We start from the raw sequence: 24,475 nt of genomic DNA on the forward strand, positions 1-24,475 counted from the left end.
TTGAAGTTCCCTTAAATACAGTGGTGTTCTCAAGGTGCTCTTTTAATACTCCATCAAGGGAAGCAACAAAATCCACCAACCCACGGAATATCCCAGGGTTATCAGCAGGGCTTTTTTAGGCAGACATATATTAGAGGGCATCAGAAATGTGAAGGGGGCATAATGCTCTAGCAAAAATTTTTTTGGGGTGTGTTTTACACACATTTTTTGGGGGGTATTTATTTTGCCTGTAACAGTGTTTTCTCCATGGAACTGGGTTGCTAGCATTGTGTCCAACCCCTAATGTGGAGGACCAGTAGATTGCACTTTGACAGGCCTCTACCCTAAGACCTGTCCAACTTGGGTGTCCCACCAGGAGAAGCTTCTTCCGGTATAGCTCTTGGGGTCTGCAAACCCCTTGACCACGACAAGGTGGCAATCCCTCCGGGGGAAAACTGAAATAAAAATTCCTTTATCCAGATTTTAACAATCAACTCCATAACATATTTTCATTGGATGAGCCTCGTTCTCAAATAAAATTAAAACCTAACAGTAAGATTCTCACCATAGCAAAAATTTACAAAACTAGAAGGTATCAACTTATCAAGGCTTTTTTCAAATGTCAATGTAATGTAATGTATACAACCCAACAGGTTGTATAAAGCAGAACAAAATTTTATAACATACATATAGGTCCATCCATCAGCAACATGAGATCCATATGTAAAAATCAACTTATCAAGCCTTTTCTCAATCTCCTGTGTTTCTCTACAACAGTTAAATTCCCAAAAAATCCAATCCAAAATTCCTCTTTCATGTAACATGGTGTGATGATAGGTGGTCAGGAGGACTCGTGACAGTGTGAAGAAGGAACTCTTACATGATGCTGAATACACCAATTACCAGGGCTGTGACATACAATTTATACAAGTCAGGAAAAGCTTCCTTATACTCCTGTAGGTGTTTACACACAGTGGACAGGTCTGTTTCATTTGGACATTTCTTGATCAGCATTGCTTTTGCTCCAAGAATTTCATTTTTCAGACTTACATCATCTGCTGCAGTGCCAGCAAGCACAGCCAGAGGGTGCAACATGGTGGAATCTAGAAATGCACTAGATTTGGGAACAAGATCAGAGAGCCTGACAAGATGGCGCCAGTGTGTGTGGCCTGCCGTCTGTCACTGCCAATGCTGTGTGTGTTTATGCTGTTCGTTTTACTTCTTGCTCTGGATGTCGACTCTCTACTGGTGTATGATCGTCTAACACTGCTGGATCTTCGACTTTCTGCCGAAGATCTAGTAAAATTGGATGATGGTGGACGTGAAAGCTTGCCTCCGCTCCTGGCGAGGGTCCCGGCTCACCTTTTCCGCGTCCCGGCTCCACCTCCTCGGCGTAAGCGCCCCCGCCGCCGGGGAAAACGCAGTGGCCGGCTGGTGAAGCTGAAGGCCCGTCTCGCGTACTTTTCTACGCCTTTTTGGTCTGAGGTTGGAGCCGTGCCTGGCCTCGTTATTCCCCGACGCTCGCTGGAACCTGTCGACGCCTGGCTGGTACCTGTCATTGGCCCTGAAGAGGTGTTCCAGCCCCGCGGACCCTGCTTTCCCCGTCCCCGCCGTCGCGGGATGAATCACCGCAACTTGCGGTCTCTGTGTCGGGCCCCCCGGACAGCCAACGCCGCGGACCCGCCGGTTCCTGCCAGGATTGGCCTGGTAAATGCTAGATCGCTAGCGAACAAAACTTTTGTCTTGAAGGATTTCTTCACTTCACAAGGATTGGATTTCCTCTGTGTGACTGAGACATGGCTGAACGTTGGTGAGTCCAGCGCTTTCGCCGAACTTTTACCTCATGATTGCTGCTATTTCAACTCCCCGCGGACGTCGGGCCGAGGAGGAGGAATAGCTACTGTTTATAAGAGTCATTATAAATGTAAGCAGCTATTGCTATCGTCCTCTTTCACCAGCTTTGAACTGAGCTTATTTGAGCTGGGTCGCTCTCACACAGTGTTGTGTGCTGTGGTTTATCGGCCTCCCAAGTACAATAAGGACTTTTTAAATGACTTTTCTGATTTCCTGGCTGAAATCATGCCCAAATATGACCGTGTTCTTATTGTTGGGGATTTTAATGTTCATGTGTGTTGTCCTGATAAGCCAATGGCAAAGGACTTTTTAAACCTCATTGATTCTTTTAATCTTGTCCAATCTGTGTCTGGTCCCACACAAGAACGGGGACACACACTTGATCTTGTCTTATCATATGGTTTACCCATTCTTAACCTAGAGATATGTGACACAGTGTTTTCTGACCATATGCCTGTATTATTTGAGGCTGTTCTTGCCTGTGAGACATTTAAACCTCGCGCTGCTGCTCGGAGCTGTCGCATTATTAACCCTTCCACTGCTGTTCAGTTCTCGGCTGCTTTCAATCAGAACTCCATCATTCCTGAGTCTGTGTGCAACACGGAGGAGCTTAGCTCTTGGTTTCACTCCACCTGCCAAACTGTTTTAGACACTGTGGCTCCATTAAAAAACAGGCAGCCTAAAACTAAATCTGAGCCCTGGCTAAATGACACGACTCATGCTGTCAGACGTGAGTGCCGTAGAGCTGAGCGCAAGTGGAAGAAGGACAAACTACAGGTGTCTTTTCAAATATTACGGGACTGCTGGCGTCATTATCAGGAAACTGTGAAAGATGCCAAAAGAAAACATTTTTCTGATATTATCCTGTCAAACTGTCACAAGCCTCTCTCTATTGATTCTGTTCTTAATGCCCCGCAGACTGTCTGTATAGAGGCCTCCCCTGCTGTGTGTGAAAATTTCCTTCACTTTTTTATTGATAAGGTTTCCTCTATTAGAGCCATTGTCTCACCTACGGCTTATGACCCCTCAATCTCTGTCCCCTGCTCTGCTGTCTTCGACCAGTTTGAGCCTGTGACTCTGTCCTTTTTACAGGAGATTGTTGGTCACTTGAAGCCCTCAGGTTCCCCGAATGATGCTGTCCCTCCTCGACTATTTAAAGAGGTTTTTCCCACTGTTGGGCCATCTGTTATTTCAATCATTAATAGCAGTCTGTCCTCAGGTGTGGTCCCTGAAAATTTTAAACATGCAGTAGTACAACCTCTGATTAAAAAACCTGGTCTAGATTCTGCCGTTCTTGCTAATTTCAGGCCTATCTCCAAACTGCCTTTTCTTTCAAAAACCCTGGAGAAGATTGTGCACTGTCAATTACTGGCCTTCCTAGAAGAGCATAATATTCTAGAGGTTTTCCAATCTGGTTTTAAAACCCTGCACAGCACTGAATCAGCTCTTTTAAGAGTTTTTAATGATATCTTTTTAGCTACTGACTCTGGTGACTGTGTTATCCTTGTGCTTTTAGATTTAACTGCTGCATTTGACACAGTGGACCATGACATATTGATCTCACGATTGGAGCAGTGGGTGGGCATCAGGGGCATAGCACTGGAGTGGTTCAGGTCGTACTTGACTGATCGAACTTTCTGTGTCAGCCTTGGTGACTCTGTATCCTCCTCTGCTCCTCTCTTGTGTGGAGTCCCACAGGGCTCAGTTCTTGGCCCTCTCCTCTTCTCTCTCTATTTGCTCCCGCTTGGTTCCATACTTAGGAAGCATGGCATTTCATTTCATTGTTATGCGGATGACAGTCAGATTTATGTGCCTCTTAAAAAGAAAGATGATTTCGATGCCAGGGTCTTACTTAAGTGTCTCGACGACATAAAGGCCTGGATGGCAAATAACTTTTTAAAATTCAACGATAAAAAGACTGAAGTGATGGTTTTTGGTGGCACCACTGGGACCCCCCCCCCCCTGTAGACCTGGGTTCCTTGGCCCAGTACATTAAGCCTAACATCAAAAACCTAGGGGTTAAAGTGGACCCTGAGCTTAAACTCAACAGTCAGATTAAGGCTGTTGTAAAATCTAGCTTTTTCCATTTGAGGCAGCTGGCCAAAATAAAGCCAATTCTGACAAGGCAGCACTTTGAGACAGTAATCCATGCCTTTGTTACCACTCGGCTGGATTACTGCAATGCACTGTATGTGGGGGTTGGTGGGTCCTCCATTGCTCGTCTCCAGTTGGTGCAAAATGCAGCTGCACGTCTTTTAACTGGCACACGTAAACACGAGCACATTTCCCCCATTTTAGCCTCACTCCACTGGCTGCCCATTCAATTTAGGATCCATTTTAAAATTCTTTTATTTGCTTTTAAATCCCTGAATGGTCTTGCCCCGCCCTACCTCTCTGAGCTTCTACACCCTTATACCCCCGCCCGCTCTCTCAGGTCAGCTGATCAGCTGCTCCTGAGGGTGCCTAACACCAAGCGGAAGCTCAGAGGGGACCGTGCCTTTGCTGTGTCGGCTCCTAAACTATGGAACGATCTGCCTCACTACGTTAAACAGGCCTCTTCCCTGTCTGTTTTTAAATCTCTTCTTAAAACCCATCTCTTCTCCTTGGCCTTTGACACCCAGTAAGACGTCGATTTTATCTCCTTGTTTTTATTGCTTTGTATTGCGTGGCTTTTATTATTTTATTATTTTTTTACTCATGTTTTTGTTGTCTTTTAATTTATTTTTTGTATTTATATTGTATTCTTCTGTACAGCACTTTGGTCAACTTTGGTTGTGTTAAAGTGCTTAACAAATAAAGTTGGATTGGATTGGATTGGAAGATCAGATATGGCTTTCATTAGGTCAACATTCTTCTTGGAATATCTATTTTCCGTTTCTGAAATGGCCCAGTCAAGGATGTTAAGCAGGGATCTTTTCAAAGACTGATGTGGGGATTATCAGAGTCTCTATGGCCCACAGTTAAGAGCACAACACTTTCACCAAGGTGTTTGCTCATTGTTCTCCTACTCTTTGGAGGATGTGAAGATTTATATTAGATAACTCTGCCCAACACTCATCTTCACAGATGTCTTTTAAGGACTCCAGCGATGCACCAACAACCTCAGAAGCAGTGCACATATCCACAGACTGAGACTGTAGAATTGCATTTGCTGGAAGACACCAAGCACCCACACTAGAAATTTCCCAGTCTCAAAGAAATCTCTGATAGGTTATTGAGAATATGGTCTTGATTGCCAACAATGCACCTTGTCACCTCTAAGTGGCTTGTCTCGAATTTCAGCAGCCTTTTGAGACTGGGCGCATCGTATTTCTTGGACACATAGTGGTGCTGAAAAAAGTTGTACAGTGAACTACAGAGGTCAAAAAATCTTTTCGCACATGGCTCACACTGCATAGTGGTTATAACAGTGGATATATGGGACATATCTAGCAAGTTTCTTTTGGAGCAGTGCTTGTACACCACCTCTTACCCCACTCATCCCTGAAGCACCATCAGAAAGCATCAGAAAGATGCCTCAGTATCTCAGAGGTAATGTACTCCACATCAAGTTGATGCAAGTCAAACAACCCAATAAGATGCTCCTCTTTCATGGAATTGCTGACAAACCCCAAATCCCTAGTCCCATCACTTTTGAAGCAAAACCCTGCAGAGTCAGCATTTTCATATTTTTTCCTGACATCTTCAAGCACCACGTCTGCCAGTGTTTGAATAATTTCATTTTCGATATCCTTAGATGTGTATTTTGCACTCTTTGGGATACCCTTAGCAATGCCTGCTAGCTATCAATTTTAGAAAAAGACCCGAAGCAATGTCATTACCTGCTGCATCATGTCTTAAAGTTTCTGTAGTCCCACGGAACCCCAACTTATTCACACAGATAAACTGTAGCCTCTCTGCTCTTGTGTTGAGTTCCAGGTGGTTGAAGCATGCACATTGTTGTGGCTGGACACATACCTCTCAATCAATCAATCTTTATTTGTATAGCACCAATTCACAACAATCTCATGACACTTTCCAAATTGAGCAGGTCTAAACCATACTGCTTGATTAATTTATTTACAGAGAACCAACATTTCCCATGAGCAAGCACTTCGTGACAGTGGTGAGAAAAAACTGCTTTTTAACAGGCAGAACCTCAAGCAGAACCGGATTCAGTGGTGGGCGGTCATCTGCCTCGACCGGTTGGGTCAAGGCAGATGGCAGATGGCAGAGAGAGAGAGAGGGGACGGGGGGGGGGGGGGGGGGGGGGGGGGGGGGGCAGTGGGAGAAATGGGAGGATGGGGGATACAGCAGCCATAGCAGTAATAATAGCTTTACTAGCTTGACATTTGAATATTAATAATACTAAAAGTATAATCAATCTGTAGCCCCTTGTCTCGTTTGAGTGCTGCTCTCCAGTTGCTAAAACCAGTTAAGGTAAAAACAACATCCCTCTCGCTAGCAGTGCCATATTTTCAGAGTACTCTAGCCATGGTCGCGTGCGGTACCAGGCAGGATTGAATGATTGCAATGTAGTACCAAATGCAAGCTGTGGGTAGCTACCCAATAATGGATAAGATACTGTATTGCCATTCAAGTCGCTGGCAGCTGAGAGAGTCCTGGGGCTTTGGGGCAGCGTTTGTTGGGGACGAGTACAGGAGAAGCAGTGCCTGTGACCATAGGCCGTATGGTCTTCCAGAGGGCTAAGCAGATGTATTGCTAAAGCTATTAGGTTGCTAATGGCACAAGGATGGCAGAGAAAGTGCAGCGAAAATTTCCCAATGCTAACATCCTAGTTTGACAACGGTGAGAACTAACAATAGCCATGTTCGTTGTTTCTGTTCATTATGATAATATATAGTGTTTTCTTACATGTGAGGGTAACATGTAAAGGCAAAAGAATTGGAGGAATAAAGTTATATTGGTACTGTAGCATCCCCCAGAGGTGTAATTATATGAAATTTTACACACTTGTGCAGTGTGACGGCACACACAGCATTCCCAGATTTAGTCTTAATTGGATTAAGCAGTGAAGTGTGACAGTCTGTCAAGAGCATCAGGCCACACCCTCAAAAGTTTGATAACCAATTGCAGACAAAGGGTAAGTTTTATGAAAAAAATGAATGCATAAGTTTTGGATGAAATAAGATTGGATGAAATATGTACCAATAGAGGAAGAAAAGGTCTTTACCAAAAAATCCTAAATCTCCCTAAAAGTTTTGTAAGATCAGGTAGCGGTGGCCTATGTCAATTGACTCAGCTTCATCCAAGGAATCCACCGTGCAAAAGTCTTTCTTCTCTCATAAGTTATTAGCCAAATCATAAAATGCTTACTAACTGACGTTGTAGTTAAGTACATGCTTTAATATGTTGAGCATAATTCCATGGTACACCTGTGTGCCAATTATGATTACTTCAGCTCTTATAGTTTATAAGATATTCGTGAATCTATGTCATCAACAGCCATTCAAATAAAATATTTCCTGAAAAAAAAAATATATATATCTCAGCTCAGTGAAATCTGATTTGTCTGCAGTACACTTGTTGAGAGCTGAACACAGGACAGGACGACATGGCTAGATCCATACATCCATACATAATGACGCCCAGACCTATCACTCGCATTCTAGGAAAGTCCACATAAGCTCATTCAACTCCGGAGTGTACACTTGGATCCTCTGTTCATACTCGCCTCAGGCACGCAGCTCTGTCGGGTTTATTTGCTCTATTTCATTTTATATCCCCCTGCTGGTCTAACACATCCAAATGAATTCTGCCCTACACTTTGCATACATGAGTAGGCATCAGTGAACAATAATTAAGCACTCCACTTTTAATGCGGAATTATAGTGATGTGCCCCCTCAGTAAGGTCATGCAGGGATGCTAAATGAGTCAGTGATTATCTAATGAGAGCATACAAGTGACTAAGCATTCACAGGAACTTATTCACTATAAGTTGGTAATGATCCAAATACAGTCATTATTAAATCATGGAGCAGCAATTGCAAAAAACAGTTATTAATATAATTCACACTAAACCTCACAGTTCACATCACTGACACCCCACAATTATGCCAGAGTATAACACCTAATATATCTTCCATTTTTCATCTCAGTCTCAGGAAGTTTTCCAAGAATCTGTCATGTCTGGAACATACATTTTCCATTGTAGCTCTAACTGTAACATGTTTAAATTAATCTTGGTTTCATTGTCTGAACTGCCTGATTAAAAAGCCTTTGACTGGACAATGGGAGTGAGAACTTGAGGAGGGGTACCTGTCCTATCACCAATACTTACCAGTAGTGGCGGACTGAATTTTCTAAGGGGAAGGCTCTAGAAAAAATTAAAAGGGCACCAGCTACATGAGGGCCAGAACCAGTTCAAAACCCCTTTGTTGATCTTGTAACGTGAATTTAATGGTGGCCCAGAAGGGTTGAACCAAATGCAAAAGTCACAACACGAATGCAAAAGTCACAACACGAATGCAAAAGTCACAATACAGTTAAACAGTTGCTCGTCATTTCAATCTATGTCTTAGCGAACAGTTTTAAGTCATCTCCATGGTCAACGGGTGACTGTTTAGTTTCTATCGAGTGACACTCATCAAAAGCATTGAATGAATTAGTATTAACATCGCTATGTCTTGACCCATGGTACAGCTTATATTACGTCCACCTGATCGCCTAACGTTAGCTACATTACATGGTACTAACGTTACTGCATAGCAAGCTTCATAACAGCCTAACATGAGATAGCAGTGTACATAAATATGAACAACACTGTTCATTTGTGACAAAATCATAGTGATAGAAATCATAGTTAGCTAGTGAACAACGTCCTCCTCTACTACAGCTGACATTTATTTATTCACGGACCGCCAAGTCAACATCTGCTGTTGCTCACTTCCACTGTCGCTCGCACACTTCCGTTGTGATGTTGTGACTTCCACATTTGTGGTGACTTTTGCATTTTTGTGTGGCTTTTGCATTCGTTAGGTACAGCAAGATCAGGGCTAAAATCTTGTATTGTGAACTAGGCATTAGGAAGCTATGGTCTTCATTTTGACAGGTCCATTCATGACTCTAAACTTAACTTCTAATATCCTGACTAAAGATTAAATAATGCAGTTCTAAAAAGTGATTGAATTTATTAAGTCCCCTTCCACTCTTTGATTCCTGATTCTTGAATACAGGGAAAGATCATGTAAGGACAGGGACAAAGAGACTACATGAAAAAAAAACCCGACAGGAATTATGACCACTGGGCACATTTGTGAGAAGGCAAAGCATTATAACATCAAGCAGCTTAATCCTACAACCCCACCAACACTGTTTTCACTTCTCAGTGCCCCATCATCATCCTGATAATGCTGCAGCTGCTGAAACACCAGCCAGGAGGCAACATTAAGAGAAGGAGGAGAACTTATGGAGGAGGAGAGTTAGACATGAAATGTTGTGGGGTCGGGGGGAACACAGTTTGCAAAGGGAAATTACACAGTCGGATGACCATATTACAGTATGACTGACTTCAGCAGATGGGAGAAGCATTTATGAGACAGATAATGGTGGTGGCAGCACACAAAAAAACTCCCACAGAGAGGAGTCCCATTCATGCATTACATGACTTATGTAAGTGAAATACTTTTTACTCAAGAACACATTGCGACTTTAATGGTCACAGTATTAACATTTAAATCAACTGTTGTGCACACAGTCATATCTGGGCCCCGTGGTGAGGGAATGAATCAGACCCAAGACAGAAGCTACTGGCCAAACATTTAACTTTCCAAGTGAGCATTTTTCACACTTTGTGGTATGGAGTTGAGGGACCAAAAAGCGGACAGCAGAAGCTGGGATGTAACTAGGAGAAGGTTTATTGAACACAATAGAATATATTGCAGTGGAGGCTGAGGAGAAGGCTGGAGGCTCTGCCGAGTTGATGGTGCGACTCACGGAGGAAAGGGCTTAGGTGCAGGAGGCTGGGTCGTAGTAGGCCAGAGGAAATCCAGGAATGAGGTGATCATTGGAGGAAGTGAAAAAAGAAACAAATTAGATCTCTGGGGATAACAAACAAAACACACACTAGAAAAATATGTAGGCACTAAAGTAGCACTGAGGAACCGTATACCACATCTGGTAGACAAAATGATCTGGCAGAGGAGACCAGGGCTTTTATCCATGTGCTGATTGCCTCAACGTGCTGCAGGTGTGAGATCGGTGTCAGCTCTGGCCAATCAGGAAACCACACCCAGCAATTCCACAGCACCTCTGAAACACACACACACACACACACACACACACACACACACACACACACACACACACAGCACAGCACAGCACACCACAAAAAATCCATGAAAAATAGTCCAAATACAACACCAACGTCTATGGTCACTGATGAAAGACGTTCAAAACTGGTTCAAAAGTGAAAATCTTGTCACCGACTATTTAAGGACGTAGTATTTCGCTGGGATTTGCAATACTGGCTTTCAACTGAGAAGCTATGGTTTTATTTTTCAAGGACCAAAATGACAATATGCTCTTATTTAGACATTATAGATGATAAGGTGTTTGTAAAGCATTGACAAATATAACTGTGGAGGTAGGGATCAAACCACCAATCTTCTGATTGATGAATAGCTTTAGCTGTTTAGCCACAATGGCTACATAGGCTTTTAAAGGGTGAAACCTCAGATTTTTTTTCTTCAGCTTGTGCACTTTGCTCTACAATTCCTGGTCAAAGCTGTAATGTTCTAAATATTTGCACATGCGCTGTGCAGCATTAAGCGAAATATATCATTAATCAATATTGTCTCACTTTTAACCCACAAATATAGAAAAATTATTAAAATGATTACACAAATGTGTGTTTTTTTGTGCAGGTTGATGTTATAACTGCATTTTGGCTGGTTGGAGGCAAAAAGAAATCAGTCTCAGTTACCTTGCATGTGTGCCGCTGCTTTGTTCTGTACTCCACACGATTTCAAATCCCAATGGGAGCATTTCAGAGGTAAAGCGTCATGTCTGCCTGAAATTGCTGACTTGTGCAGAAAAGATGTAACGATACCAAAAAGTCGTGGTATGATTATGTAGTACAATATTTGTCATGATATTAAGAAAAAAAAAGATGACTTGAACAATGTGCTTTAATAATAAATGTGATGTGTACAGCATTTATCATTTGTATACAGTTTGCTTTTACTTTTTACCTGAGGTTCTTCTGCTTTTCTTCTATACTAAAATAAAAGTAACCTTCCATGACCTATGCATTTGTAAAAAGTAGCCATTGGACTATGTACAATTGCGAAACAACCCAGCAGCCTCCCTCCCTCTGGTTGTACAGTGGGTCTACCAGGACACCCAGGGGGTTGTGACAAGGGGGTCAGCTGAGAACAGGCACTTGGTACAATGACAAGGAGAGGTAGTAGAACGCATTAATACTGATTTCCTTTGTTAGATCCCTGAGCTTTACGAACAAAACAGCCACGTGATAGGTTAGTAAATATCGTCACAGTCCCACAACGGTGTTGCAGCGTTTTTTTAACGCAACGTCGCAAAATTTGGTATATCGGTACATCCCTAGCAGATTGTGTTTATTTCATCATTTCTCCTTAGTTTTTTTTGCGTCTGCTGTGGTTGAGTAGGCTACGTAGTTATATTGGCACTGGGCGTGTTATTTTGAAAAAACGGATGCACTATGCTCTTCCGCTGTCTGATCTGAGCCACAAGCAGGTTGCAATATGATTGCACGTCAGCCAAGAAGAAACCAAATAAACCAGACCTGTGTGGGTCATACCCCCAACTGGCCCCAATTCCTTAAATTTATATGACCCACATGCTCCGTGGAATGGTGGCATTTTGGCAATGCACTCCTGTTTGCCAGATTTATTAAAAGATTAAAAATGATTGGAAGATAATTTAAAGCCTATCTCAGCATTTACAGTATATTAACTAGTTAAATGTTGCTAGCTACATTAATCCTAATTAGCTGTGTTGTTGTTGATGAACTAATACAATGTTGTGGCAAAGCTATCAAAAACCCAACAGGTAAGGGTTAACTACTGCAAAGACCTCTTTTTCTATTTGAACCGGAATCAAGAGCCCCAAGCTTCATCAGAATTATTATATTCATTTTCTTGTGAAAAAAGAACATCATACAGAGTTGTTAGGGACACATCTGTAAGGACATTCCCACACAGAGTTTAAAAGCCTGCAACTCCCCTCCAGTTAGTTAAAACTGAAGAAGCCTCTTTGATGAGATTTGATGAAGCTATTTGTTATTTTTGGAAAATCTGTATTCATTCATCCGTATTTCCTGCACTTTATTAATGAATTTAACAATATAACACCTCCATATCTGATGTTGAAAAGAAAAAACCTATATGCTAATGTGCTTATAACATGAATGCTATGAACTGGCATTGTGAATGTAATTATCTTTTTGTTTGGTTTTGTGTTGTTGGATTATTGTTTTTATCGTCAGTGTGTCTGTATTTACTTTTTGTAGTACAAGGAACCATCTGGATACGGGAATTATTGAACTTGACCGGGCCCATCCGTGCTGTGGCAATCTTGCAGAACTTTAAGGCATGCACAAAGAAAAAAACTGGTCCTGTTGAGTCAGGACCAGAACACCAAGTACAAATGGTACAAAGAACAAAACACTTAAACAAAAAACATTCAGTTCAGTTCATTTCATTATCTTGACCGATTTTCCGTGAGGGTCGCGGAGATGTTGCCGCTTTACCCCCCCCTTTCAGGGGGTTGCGGGGGTTACTGGGGCCAAATCCAGTTTTCATAGGGCGGAGGCCAGGGTATATCCCTGGACGAGTCGCCAGCTCATCGCAGGGCCCGCTGACGGCAGAGGCTGCCACACAAGGTGCCAACTGCGCGTCAGGAACAGTTTCGGGGTTCAGTATCTTGCTCAAGGATACTTCGGCATGTAGCTCAGTTCCACCCAGGGGAGCCGGGGTTTGAACCAGCGACCTTCTGGTCACTGGTCACCTGCTCTACCCCAAAAAACATTCCAAAAAAATAAAATTCCAAATGGTTGCAAAACCTACAGACCTAGAATGGTCAAGATGGGATTCCCCACAACATCTCGCACCAAGACCTCCAGACACACCGTCCTCCGTGAACGCCTCCATTTTTGTGTGGAATAATGACTATGAAAATGGTGGTGTTACTGGAGGTTGTACAGGTCTTTGTGTCTGGCACAAGAGTATAACAACTGCCACAAACCACATAGTTTTGTGTCTCAATTGTTGAAATCGCACATTTAATGACAGTCATTGGAGAGAGCAGCTAACATAGGCTTGTTGCCAGGTCTTGTCATCCCTGTTTCTTTCAAACGTGTTATCAGGGTTCTAAGGAACATTACAGTGTTCCAGTAAGTTAAAGTCCTAGAGATAACATCATATGACTGCCCCTGTTTACAACATTCCTTTTTAAATTTGATCTCAGCTGCTGTAGCTTTTATCACAGGAAGTGACAAACAAAATAATGCTGACTTTTGACAAGAATTATAGCAGTTAAAGAGACAGCTCATCCAAAATGCAAACAAACAAATTTACCCCTAATGGACAGTTTCCATCTTACTTATGTGTTCCGATTAATGTTACAAAATAAAACACATACATTGCAAAACAGATATTGAAACTGACTTGCGAGTTTCTTGGACAGTCCATCTCTGTTCTTCTCTTTCCCTTCTCCCTCCGTCTCAGTCGCTTGCAAGGTGAAGCCATCTTTTGATGTACGATTCTACCTCTTGATCTGTTGCTGTCACTGTGAACCAGTTGTTTCTGACAGTCCCTAAAAATAGAGAAAATTGTAAAGTCTTGAGTGGATTACACAATTTTTTAAACCTTAAAACCCAGTCTGGGGACCTTGGCAGCGGTCAAGCGCATGGTGCGCTGTCTCCTACCCATGGCACCAATGATGAGAGCACTTTGACAACATTTTGGCCACGGCCGAAGGCACGCAGGGCCTCAAGCTGCCCATCAGGGAGAGAGCTACCCCAAGTCGAACATAAAAATGCAAAACTGTAATATTATATAAACATGTGACAAAGCCCTGTGCTTTATGCATAAATAAATAGGATATGGTATTGAATATACTTCAATATACTATAAATTTACTTAAATACACTATTAGAAATTGAGTTAAACACATTCGGCTATATGTAAAATGATATGATTGTGGGTCACAGAAAAACCTCCTATTGTTTGCTGCTTTGTGCCAAGGTCTAGCAAGATAAAATGTAACCAGTGATTTAATGAGAGGTCCCTGCAACAGATCCTGACTACTCCAGTTGAGTTGAAATTTTTATTCACTGCATTTCACTCACATACGCTATATGAATCGTTAATGTGAGTCGTCCATCTCACCATGTGAGTCGTTGGTGAAGAGTCTCAGTCACCTAGGTCACTGAAACTTGTTTCAGACATTTTACCTCTCATCCAAGATGCTTCTTCAGTTCTTACTAACTGGAGGGGAGTTGCAGGCTTTTAAACCCTGTGTGGGAGTGTCTGTACAGAGTGTTTCCTACAGTTTGCATTCATTCAGATTGAGCCAATGCAAACTGTGTCTGTGCTTCTAGATGAGCTCTTTGTGACACCAGAGAAAGCCATTAACAGCATAGGGCACAAACCTGCAGCATGACTTGGTACAGTCTTTTTCAATTTCCAATTTTGTTGGATGAAAATCCAAAAGTGTTGCAAGATGGTAGTCGCAGAATTCTGTCCCATGGGTGAGTTACAGGTCCTATGGCTTCATGCTTACAGGACTTAATTTATTTGTAAGTGAAAGTGGAGACCACAATGGATCATTCTTTTCCATTGACTAGACCAACTGGGAGTGAGAATAACCGCAGAAAGCAACAGTTCCTATGAAATGGTATGATCCCCTGAAGATCCTCCTGCTGTTTTTGTGACCCTTAACCTTTAATGGACATAAGAAAAATCCAAAGTACAAAAGAATCCAGCAACCAGTGTGTGTATCAAGTGGCAGCGCAATTACTGTGGTGGCAAGTTGTAGAGAAGCAGTGTCTGCTGCTAACAGTGTAAGCAGGATGAAGTTGGACTAATGACGGTAAATAGTGGTTCTCAGTTACTGATGAAGGTACCTCTTATGGATGATGATCTTTAATCTTTAATAGCCTGGTGATGAGCAACAAAAGGCCAACTACAGGTCACCCATAGGTCAAAATCACCATAATAATGGTAATCATGATAATGATAATTAATAAATAATATTATATTCTCATTATATTCTTGATCCACATCTGGTGAACATCTTGGTATTCTGCATGCCCAATGAATCTATGTGAAGTGATATGTCTCAGAGGGGGTCGCTATTCATAAATTAAAGGCTTGCTGTCACAGTGAGGCAGAGAGGGTGGACCCAAATGCAGTAGAAGGCAGGAAGATCATTGGATGAAGTGTATTCAGGATTAAGGTAACATGAGGAACAGAGGCAAACATGCCAGCAAGACAAGGGAAACTCAAAAGCATAATTACAGAAACTCAACAGATGACTCCACAAAAACTGAACAAAAGACTGGACTTGAAAACAAACTAAACTAACGAGGGGATGAGGTGCAGGTGGAGTGAGGTGGAGAACACAGGTGAGGGTAATGAATGGAAAAACGCTAGAAACAGGGAAGGGGCTGGTAGGCTGAAAAAGCTGGAATAACACTGGAAGGAGGTAAAGGCTAATGAGGGAGATATGGTGCAGGTGTAGAGGGAAAATCAGGCTGGTGAAAACAGAACACTGGAAAAAAGGGTTAAAAGACACCATAAAAACCTACAAAACACACAGACTGAAACTAAAATGAAAGGACCTAAAGTTGAAGTTTGTCACTCCTGTTAGAGCGGCAGTGAACTGCACAGGTTCTCTCCAATTTCCTAGGTCGTTGTCACAAGTAATGTTACATAGAAAGTAAATGTAAAAGTAGCAAATCATTCACCTCTTAGGACAGCTTGCATTCAAACGCATGGATATCAACCACTATTATTCCAATACTCCCCCAAATCTATAATCTAAATATCGCACTGAGATGTATGCCTCCGCATTCATGCTCCCAATTAATGTGTAGGTCAGCACCAAGTTTCCTGAGGGCACCCGTGCTCCCCACAGGATAAACCATTCTGATTTCATCTTTCTTCTGCTGCTGCCTTTAGAACAAATTTAACCTTTTAACCCCATTTTCTGGTAAAGCTCTTAAGTGAAAAATCATCATCTTGTGGTTTATTCCCCCCCCCCTTTTTGTACCGTTGGGTCTAATAAAGATTGCAGCCTTTGGTGCTTTAGATTAGATAGACAGAGTCTTGTTTGCTTATCTAAGAATGTCTTTTCTTAGGTTCCAAGAGTGTTTCAGGTGTGTAGGCGGATTTAAATTCAGACCAGGAAAAGATCAGAGGGAACCTGTACTAAGTAAAGGAAAAATATGTACTGTATGTATATATTTTTAAAAAGGTCATTTTTCTTCAAAGATATTTTATTATATGAATTAAGTGTCATACCAGAATTAAGAGTCGTAATTCCTTCTTTTCTTCTCATCACTGAAGTCACTTTATTTGACTTAGTCTATGATAGCAGATCATTAGTTGATAGACACTTTTTGTTAACACAGTCACTTATATTCACAACTCTTTCAAGCACATCAGGTGAAACAAAAAGCACTCCACAGAACTTTATATTTTAGACTATCATGGTGAAGTGCCAAATAGTTTCACAGCTTGAGGATGCAAGTGCAAATGTTAGGCCACCTCTGTCTAAATCAAACGCATCTTTATTCCATTCATGCTGCAGACAGTCTGAAAAAAGAAAAAAGAAATAGGCTGCAGTATGAATACTAATAGCGGCCACTCTGCTTTGCATTGCTAATGTGGTCACAAACTTTAAAACTATTAAATAACTCAATGTGCAAATCAGGAAATCTGAATGATCTTTGATTAAAATTAATGTGCTTGTGTTACACATTCTATACTTGCAATTCTGCTATGCAGAATTGTGCTGATTTATTCAGTCCAGAGGAAGCTAATGCCATACTGAAGGACAGTTATGTCTGTGTGAAACACACATATGTAGGACAGACAGGACTTCAAAGCAAGCACTACACCTCAAGCCATATTTAAATTAATCACAAGTCAAGTAGTTACAGCATCCAAGCAGGACTCCAGTTCTCTTCTGCCAAGAAGAGAACTGAGTGCTGAGGGCAGCTGACTCAGTATGGACTATTTTAAGTCTATGTTAGGGGCACACATGCCGTGAGTTTCCTCACTTGCCCCCTGAAAACTTTAACCCTGTGTCCAAGCATAGCCTACACAGCCATACGATATTTAAAGGAGACATACACCCGTTTGTGCATTTGAAATACAGTATGGGATTGAAATGAGCACACAACCAAGTATTGAGTGCATAAATGAACATACTTCTCAGAAGGACATCATATCTGTTTTATAAATCCTTGTTTTGATTGGTAATATTCTAATATTTTGAGATATATATTTGAATACTGAATATTCTGGATTTTTGATTTTCATGCACTGTAAACCGTCATCATCAAAATAAAAACAAAAAAAGGCTTGAAATATTTACTTTATGTGTAATTATAAAAGCTTTGCCCATGAAGAAATCAAAAAACTGAAGCAGAAGTTAACAGAGCTTACAGACAGCAAGAAAGAAAAGCTACATCACCAACTGAAAACTCCTTAAGTCATGTCAAGGAAAAAAAAATCGAAGAAAAGGAACAGGAAAAAGCCAGGCTCCTTGAGGGCACAGACCAGGAAATAATTGAATTAAAGACAGTTGTTGCTCATTAGACAGACAGAGCTTTTCAAGAGTGAAAAAGGTCTCATCACTGAAAATCTGTTCAGGGCTCACCTAGAAATAGCTGTAAAGAACACAACAAATCAACAACTGGATGATACAATTACAGAGCAGAGTTATGAGATGCAAAGAAAGGATTTAAAGCTGGGCAGGATTAAAACGGAAAATCGTTCCATGAGGGACCAGCTGGAAAAACTTGAAGATGCAGCTTAATGAAACAAACAGAACACAGAAGATCTGCTTAGCTTCTGCTTGTGAGACACAGTCCATGCTCCAGCAAAATTTTGCCAAGATGGAAGTAGTGAAGGACAAGTTAGTGAAAGAGCTAGAAAGAACAGGTCGTACAGCAGCAGCAAATTATCAATCAGCAGGGAGCTGAGAAGGTAATTAAGGCTGTCAAGCACCACAACAAGGACCTGCATAACTCTAACATCCAACTGAAGACAAAGTCTAATTTTGTGATGCGCAAGGAGAGAAGGTGGAAGACAACAAGTCCTCAAATCTCCTATAAAATGAGAATGTGCCAGCACCAACACTCTGAGATCCAGCCACATTTAAGAAAATTGCAAGAGGAGAAGAAGGAAAATGAAGAACTGACTTAGACGTTGGCTTGGTGGCCAGATGACGCAATACAGAAGCACCACCTGTGTCAATGAAATATCAGAGACATGAAGAAAGAGTTGACGGCTTCACAGGCTGAGTGTACTTTGTACAGGGAAATGTACATCAGTGAGAAAAAGCAGAACATCAGGCTGACAGAAGAGTTGCAGAAGTTGGACAAATCAGGGACAATCCGCCTTCCACCTATTTCAGATAAGAACCGGTGTCCCACTTAGGACAAATCAAAGGACCTGTGTGTCTACATTCACCAAATCTATGGGATCGGCTGACATCAAAAAAAGCTAACCTAAGCCTCCTGCCAGCAATCGGCCATTCCAACTTAAAACAAAAAGGTTTGCTTCCTGCTGTTCTCCACCAAGTTCCAGTTTGAGTCTGCGGACAAATCGACACACCACATCAAACCCAACACTTTAAGGATCAGATGTCATCATTTAGCCATTCCAACTTAAATGTGAATTCCAGTATTTTTGAATCTGGGCTCTAAATTTACATGTTTGGGTGTGTACATGATTCAAACTTACCAACAGTTCTGGAATCGGTCCAGCAGATCGCCTCAGCTGGCAGGTGCCACAAGGCTGCTATGGCTGTAACATAATCCTAAACATCCACTAAAAAGTGCTTGTTTATGCCACAATCTCTTTAAAAATGTAATCAGTAACGTAATCCAAGTATCACAATATTGAAGTAATGTAACTTGATTAATTTCAGTTAGTTTTAGATTACCTCAATACCAAACATATGCAAATAAAGTAAGGAAAAAATAAATATCAATAAGATGACACAAGTGTGTCTTCTGTAAGAACCAGTACCGGGGTTCCAGTGTAACTTAGATGTGATAAATGATGGTAATTCTTCAATCAGGGCCTTAAAGATAAACAGATATATGTGATTATTACGTCTCTCAGACAAAGAAAGCCAACCAACCTTACCGAGGATGCAGTGATGGGTGGTATAGCTGTCACCAGTAATGACTCTCAGGGTTGAGTGGTAGACTGAGTGGGGGCCCAGGTGTGGCGGCAACAGTATTTCTGTAAATTACATCAAAGTAATCCAAAATTGCTTGAGTAGTTCAATCCGCTTCCTACAGAAGACAGGAAAGCTGGATTTATTTCTGAAGAAAAAGCAATTTTTTGGCACAATTTACAAACTAGATCACTGATATGATATTAAAATGTAAATTAGTCATCAAGCCAGATACCAAGATACTTGATTTCTGTTACCCTTGCAATAGCCCATCTGTTGACAGTGGAGATTTTGAGATTACATTAATCCATGATTTCCGATCTTGGAGAAAATATTACTACAATAATGTTGTTTTACTTGCATTGTTGGTACTCAATGCAATGCTTGAGTGCGATAAATGCTTCTGGAGGGTGCTAAAAAAAAGGCTGCAGGTTCTCAATGGCCAGCTGTACAGAGTCTGCAATACAATATACAATGGAATCAATCAGTGGAGTGGAGGTATAAAGTAGCAGTAAATAGAAATAACTCAAGTGAAGTACAAGTACCTCAAAATTGTAGATGTGAGTGGATTGAGTAGATGTCCTTAGTTACATTCCATTACTGCTGAGCTGCACAGCCACATTTGAACCTAGACCAGAAGGGACAGCAACTATTAGAAACATCCACATGACAAAAGTACACTAAGGTACATTTTCTAAAAGCATTTCAGTATGCTTTCATGTGCTGAAAATAAGTGCTCTTACTTTGTGTTAAACCGCACAAAGGTTGAAGGGTTGAACCAAGTGTATTAAAAGCTGTCATACAAAGGATCACAAGTGCACTTCTTTACATGTGAAACGTTCCAAAACGATCAGATTTTAAAACATTTTTTACATCCGCACAAACACAATATTCAATCACCAAACCAATTATTTAGTTTAACTATGCAACAGTTCATCAAGTGTGAAAAAGTTCAACCTGCAAGCAAAGCAAATAAACATCAATTAACACATTGAACCACCTACAATCTTATTACAAGATTCACAACATAGGGAAATAACACAGTACAAGTTGCATGTGTTTGTTAGCATACTGGAAAGGTATCAGAGTGAAATGTTTTTTTTTGTGACTGCAGCATGAGTTCATAAGATGTTGTTGTTTTTTTTTCATTATTTCCCATAATTCACTCTGACAAAAATGGTACATTTGCTATTTGCAAGAACAAAAAGCTTTTAAAAATGGAACAGCGCAACCCCCGAACATCAACTCTGCACCCGCCCATCTCATAATGCCACAATGAAATGAAATAAACATCATATGTAGGTGAAAAAAGTGATGTCTAATGCAACATTATCTAAAAAATAAACTGTGTCTCGCTGATGCAGAGCTTTTCCAGCTGAGTCTGTCTCACCACCAAGCATTGATCAGGACTGATCTGATGAGAAAAATCTGAAATACTGAACACTATAGAAGTTCACAACATCCTCTGAGTCAACATCTGTGTCTGTAGAGCCCTAAAGATGAGGAGAAAGAAGAGGGTTTGGTTAGGTTACAAGTTATCATAAAAGGGGCTGTTAGGGTTAGGGTTAACATTTCCAGGAAACAGAAACGTTCATCTCTAAGTCACCACCAGGAGTTCCTCTTCCTCAAGTGAATTTATTGGATTTCTGATGTCCCATTTGCCGAAGCTGATCAGGAGCGTGGCACTGTCTGCAGAGGACGATCAATCCAGCCATGGATGCTGGAGACATGGTAGAAAGACGCAGTGAACACAGAGGAGGTGCAATGTGAGGTGTCAATAAGATCGTCTTCATCAAGTATGTGAAACACATAAGTACCAGCTATCAAACGTCACATCACGATGCCTGTTATACAGTAGATCTATTGCTGCTGTCCTTGTGATGTTTTAGGTTGACAATAACTCATCACACCGAGCTACCAAACCACCGCATGAGACTACATGAATGAATGTTTAAACAGGCCTGAGCATTTTGTTCAGTGAACTGATTTTTAACCTGCTTTCATCACCACACCCATCTTCAGACATTCAAGGGTGCTGCAGGAATGAGTCCTTAAACCCTCAAATAAATGAATATTTTTGCACTTTCCATTACCTCGTCACAAAGTCAATGGGTTTTCAGTTAAAAGCCTGAAATAAGGTCTGCAGTTAGTACAAACTTATGATATTTCCACATTCTGTTCTAGGACATAAAACAAGTCAGTGAACAACATGTTTGAATTAACAGTGTGTCTTGCTAACAAGTGTCTAAAGGAGACTACAGAGGTTGTCGGGGACATTAAACGTCATCACACCGAACATGCAGACTCATCTATTCACTAGTCCGTCTTAACAGACCCACTTTAGTTACAAACTATTCTAATTTAAGACTTGTAGATCAGTTTATTGTAAAGTGTTTATTGTACAATGTGAAGACTTTTAGTGGTGGGGATGTTGAAGTCACGTGACCGTGATGTAGTTTGTTTATAGTGTTAACTTTTTACTTCTGGCGGTTTCATATATACTTCGAAAAATCACAAAGTGGTGTTCGTCTGTGGAGATTATCTTGCTGAACAAAATAGTATAAGCATCATAAACGTGTGTTTGCCAGAGTTTAATTTCTGCAATTATCTAAAATCCAATGGAAAAATCCCATAAGCTTCATGTGGAGGGAACCAGGGCGATGCGAGCTTCCAGGTCAGCCTACAAATATACGTCATCCCTGCAGCACTCTTTTGGTTAATGTCCCGTTATGGCTTTGATTTGCCTGTTGTTACTTTGGTCTTCCTTCTCTGTTCTGCTTGGAAATTACACTATATAAATGAAAAATAAATAATAAAAAGGGCCCTGCCTTCTGTCTGTCAAGGTACACAGAGACAGGTAGAGCATACAGGAAGTTGTAAAGTTTGGCAGAAAAAGTTTTTGTAACTGAAAATAAAAAAGAAGTCCACTTCAGCTACTTTCTTAGAACAGGAGCATTTACTTATTTCGGCCTAGAGCACATTCATCCTAATGAAAAGCAGTGTCATTTTCTCTGGGACTGCGTTACTCTGCAAACGCCGCCATGCTCGTTAGTACATTTTATTTTGAAAGTCCTGCCCGGATATTATTTGGACGGCGACAGAGTATCTCTTCCTGGTTGATGTGGACACAGGGAAGACCTGAGGGGTGAGGTCTGTTGTTGTGAAGTGGAGAAGAAAATCAGTAAACTTGACTCAGAACGCCATGGGATTCATCGAGTCAGTGAGCTTTTAAAACTCTCTTATTATATTTATTATATTTTATTCCGGACCTTCTCCCGCTCCGCCACCCTTTCATACCTCCAGTGTCGCGGTGCATCTCCCGTTAGCTCACTATGGGTTGTTAGCTGCTAACCAAAGTCGCTAACGTTACGTGCCAGTGCAGTGCACCTGTCACCGGCTTCTTTGTCCCACTCAGGTCGGTGGCTTCATTTCCCGATGAGTGCTAATTAATTGAACTTGTTAACATAAACGTTGGCTTGTTTTTCCCCTCACTTTCTCCAATGTGGAAGCTGTCACTGTGCCTGCACTGCCAAAGCTAGACAAAGAAGATGGACTGACGATAACTCCCTGCGTCCAGAAATGTATGATACGAAGTGTGTATGCGTCCCACTGGATATTTTTAAAACCCAAATAGTCTGCTAGTACCGAAAAGAGTAACAATAATGGCGTCCTCCAAAGTGAAGAGCGGAACCAACAGTGAGACCAACTCCCTGAAAGAAAGTAAAAGCAACGCCAGCAGTTTGGCTGGAGAAGCAGCACCACATAACAGGATATACTGCCTTGATGACCTGGAGACCATGGCTACAGTTGGTGAGTTACAAGAACATGTCTCACTAATGAACTGCCTGGACTGGACTGTTTCAAGTGGCTATAGTGTAACATACAGTAGTTTCCAAACTCCAGGACCAGAGATAAATAGATGATGCATGTAATAATACCACATAGCATAAGATAATGCAGTAGGATCTTGGACCTCAACACTGTAGTCAGGAGAGTCACAAACCTGACTTCATAGGAAATAGTTAAGTCCAAGTTCACATATTGGAATTTTTGTTATGTACAGTTAAAAACCCAAAGGGATTTGGGCTTCTATCATAAAACACATAGAAAACCAGCAAATATTCACATCTAAGCAGCTGGAACAGGTGTGTTTTTGTAATTTTGGCTTATTAAAGGACACATCACCCATCACTGTGAATCATTTGAACTGTAATATACCATGACACAGTGGAAAATGCCTGTGACAACAAGTCCAAGGTGGTGTCAATCCAAAACCAAAAGAAATTAAATTGTGTTATGTAGTACTGAAGGTGTGTAGTAATTTCCATGTTTGAGTGGCTGGAACCAGAGAATCTCTGTATTTTTCCTCGAGAATCGACCTAAAATTAATAAATCAAAGTAATCTTTTTGATGATAATGATATGATAAAGATTCTTAGTCATCCAGGTTGTGGTTATCCAAGGAGGGTTGAATCTGGGGAAACTAGACTTGGTTGTAGATACTTGAAAATGTTTTGCCTCTCATCCAAGGGGCTTCTGTCAATCTAAATGACTGATGGAGATGCCAAGCTAGGTTAGATTTAATAAATGGGACCAGTTGTGAGTTGTTCTTAAACAGTATTGTTGAGTGCGCCAGTCTATACACTGATCCAATACCACATGTTAGAAATGACATACTGCTACTTCCCAGCAGTACACCTGTACAACAGGTTTTTTACTGCACAAGTAGCCAATATTCAAAAACGGCAAAGATTTGTATAACTTAAAGTACATCCATAATTTACATTAACAACCATACAGGTCTTAGGAGTATACAGGGGTTAAACAACAACAACAACAACAACAACAACAACAACAATAATATATTTTTAATGCACTGGTATTAGGTTTGTACTCTGTGTTGACTGATACGTTGTTGTAACATCTCTACCTGGGTCTCCCCACCAATCAGTTAGATCTGAAGAAGCCCATTTGATAAGAGGCTAAACATTTTCAAGTATCTACAACCAAGTCCAGTTGCCTTAGATTAGACCCTCCCTGGATAATCAAATCAAAATCATGTTGATCTACTGATAGACTGATTGATATATAGTTGGTATTGAATGCTTGGTTATTTTTCTTGTTTACATATTATTTAAGCAGATATTGGTTAATTGCGTAACTTTACATATTTAGACTGTATTACACTGAAGCAAAGTTCATGTACTGCTGCTTGTGTTGAGGCATAAAATGCTGTTGCTGTTTG

The 24,475-nt window shown here is 41.1% G+C and overlaps 1 protein-coding gene across 1 annotated transcript in view; it reads left to right on the forward strand.

Annotated features, from left to right (window-relative positions):
* The first annotated feature begins 22,339 nt into the window (after positions 1-22,339).
* Positions 22,340-24,475, forward strand: part of prkx (protein kinase X-linked) — a 44,869-nt gene continuing 42,733 nt past the window's right edge. The window contains exon 1 of the mRNA XM_073462471.1: positions 22,340-23,041. Within this exon, the coding sequence (XP_073318572.1) occupies positions 22,894-23,041 (148 nt within the window). The 5' untranslated portion in view covers positions 22,340-22,893. The remainder of the gene's footprint in view (positions 23,042-24,475) is intronic.

This window comes from Pagrus major, chromosome 24 (assembly GCF_040436345.1).
Source record: "Pagrus major chromosome 24, Pma_NU_1.0".
Lineage (NCBI taxonomy): Eukaryota > Metazoa > Chordata > Actinopteri > Spariformes > Sparidae > Pagrus > Pagrus major.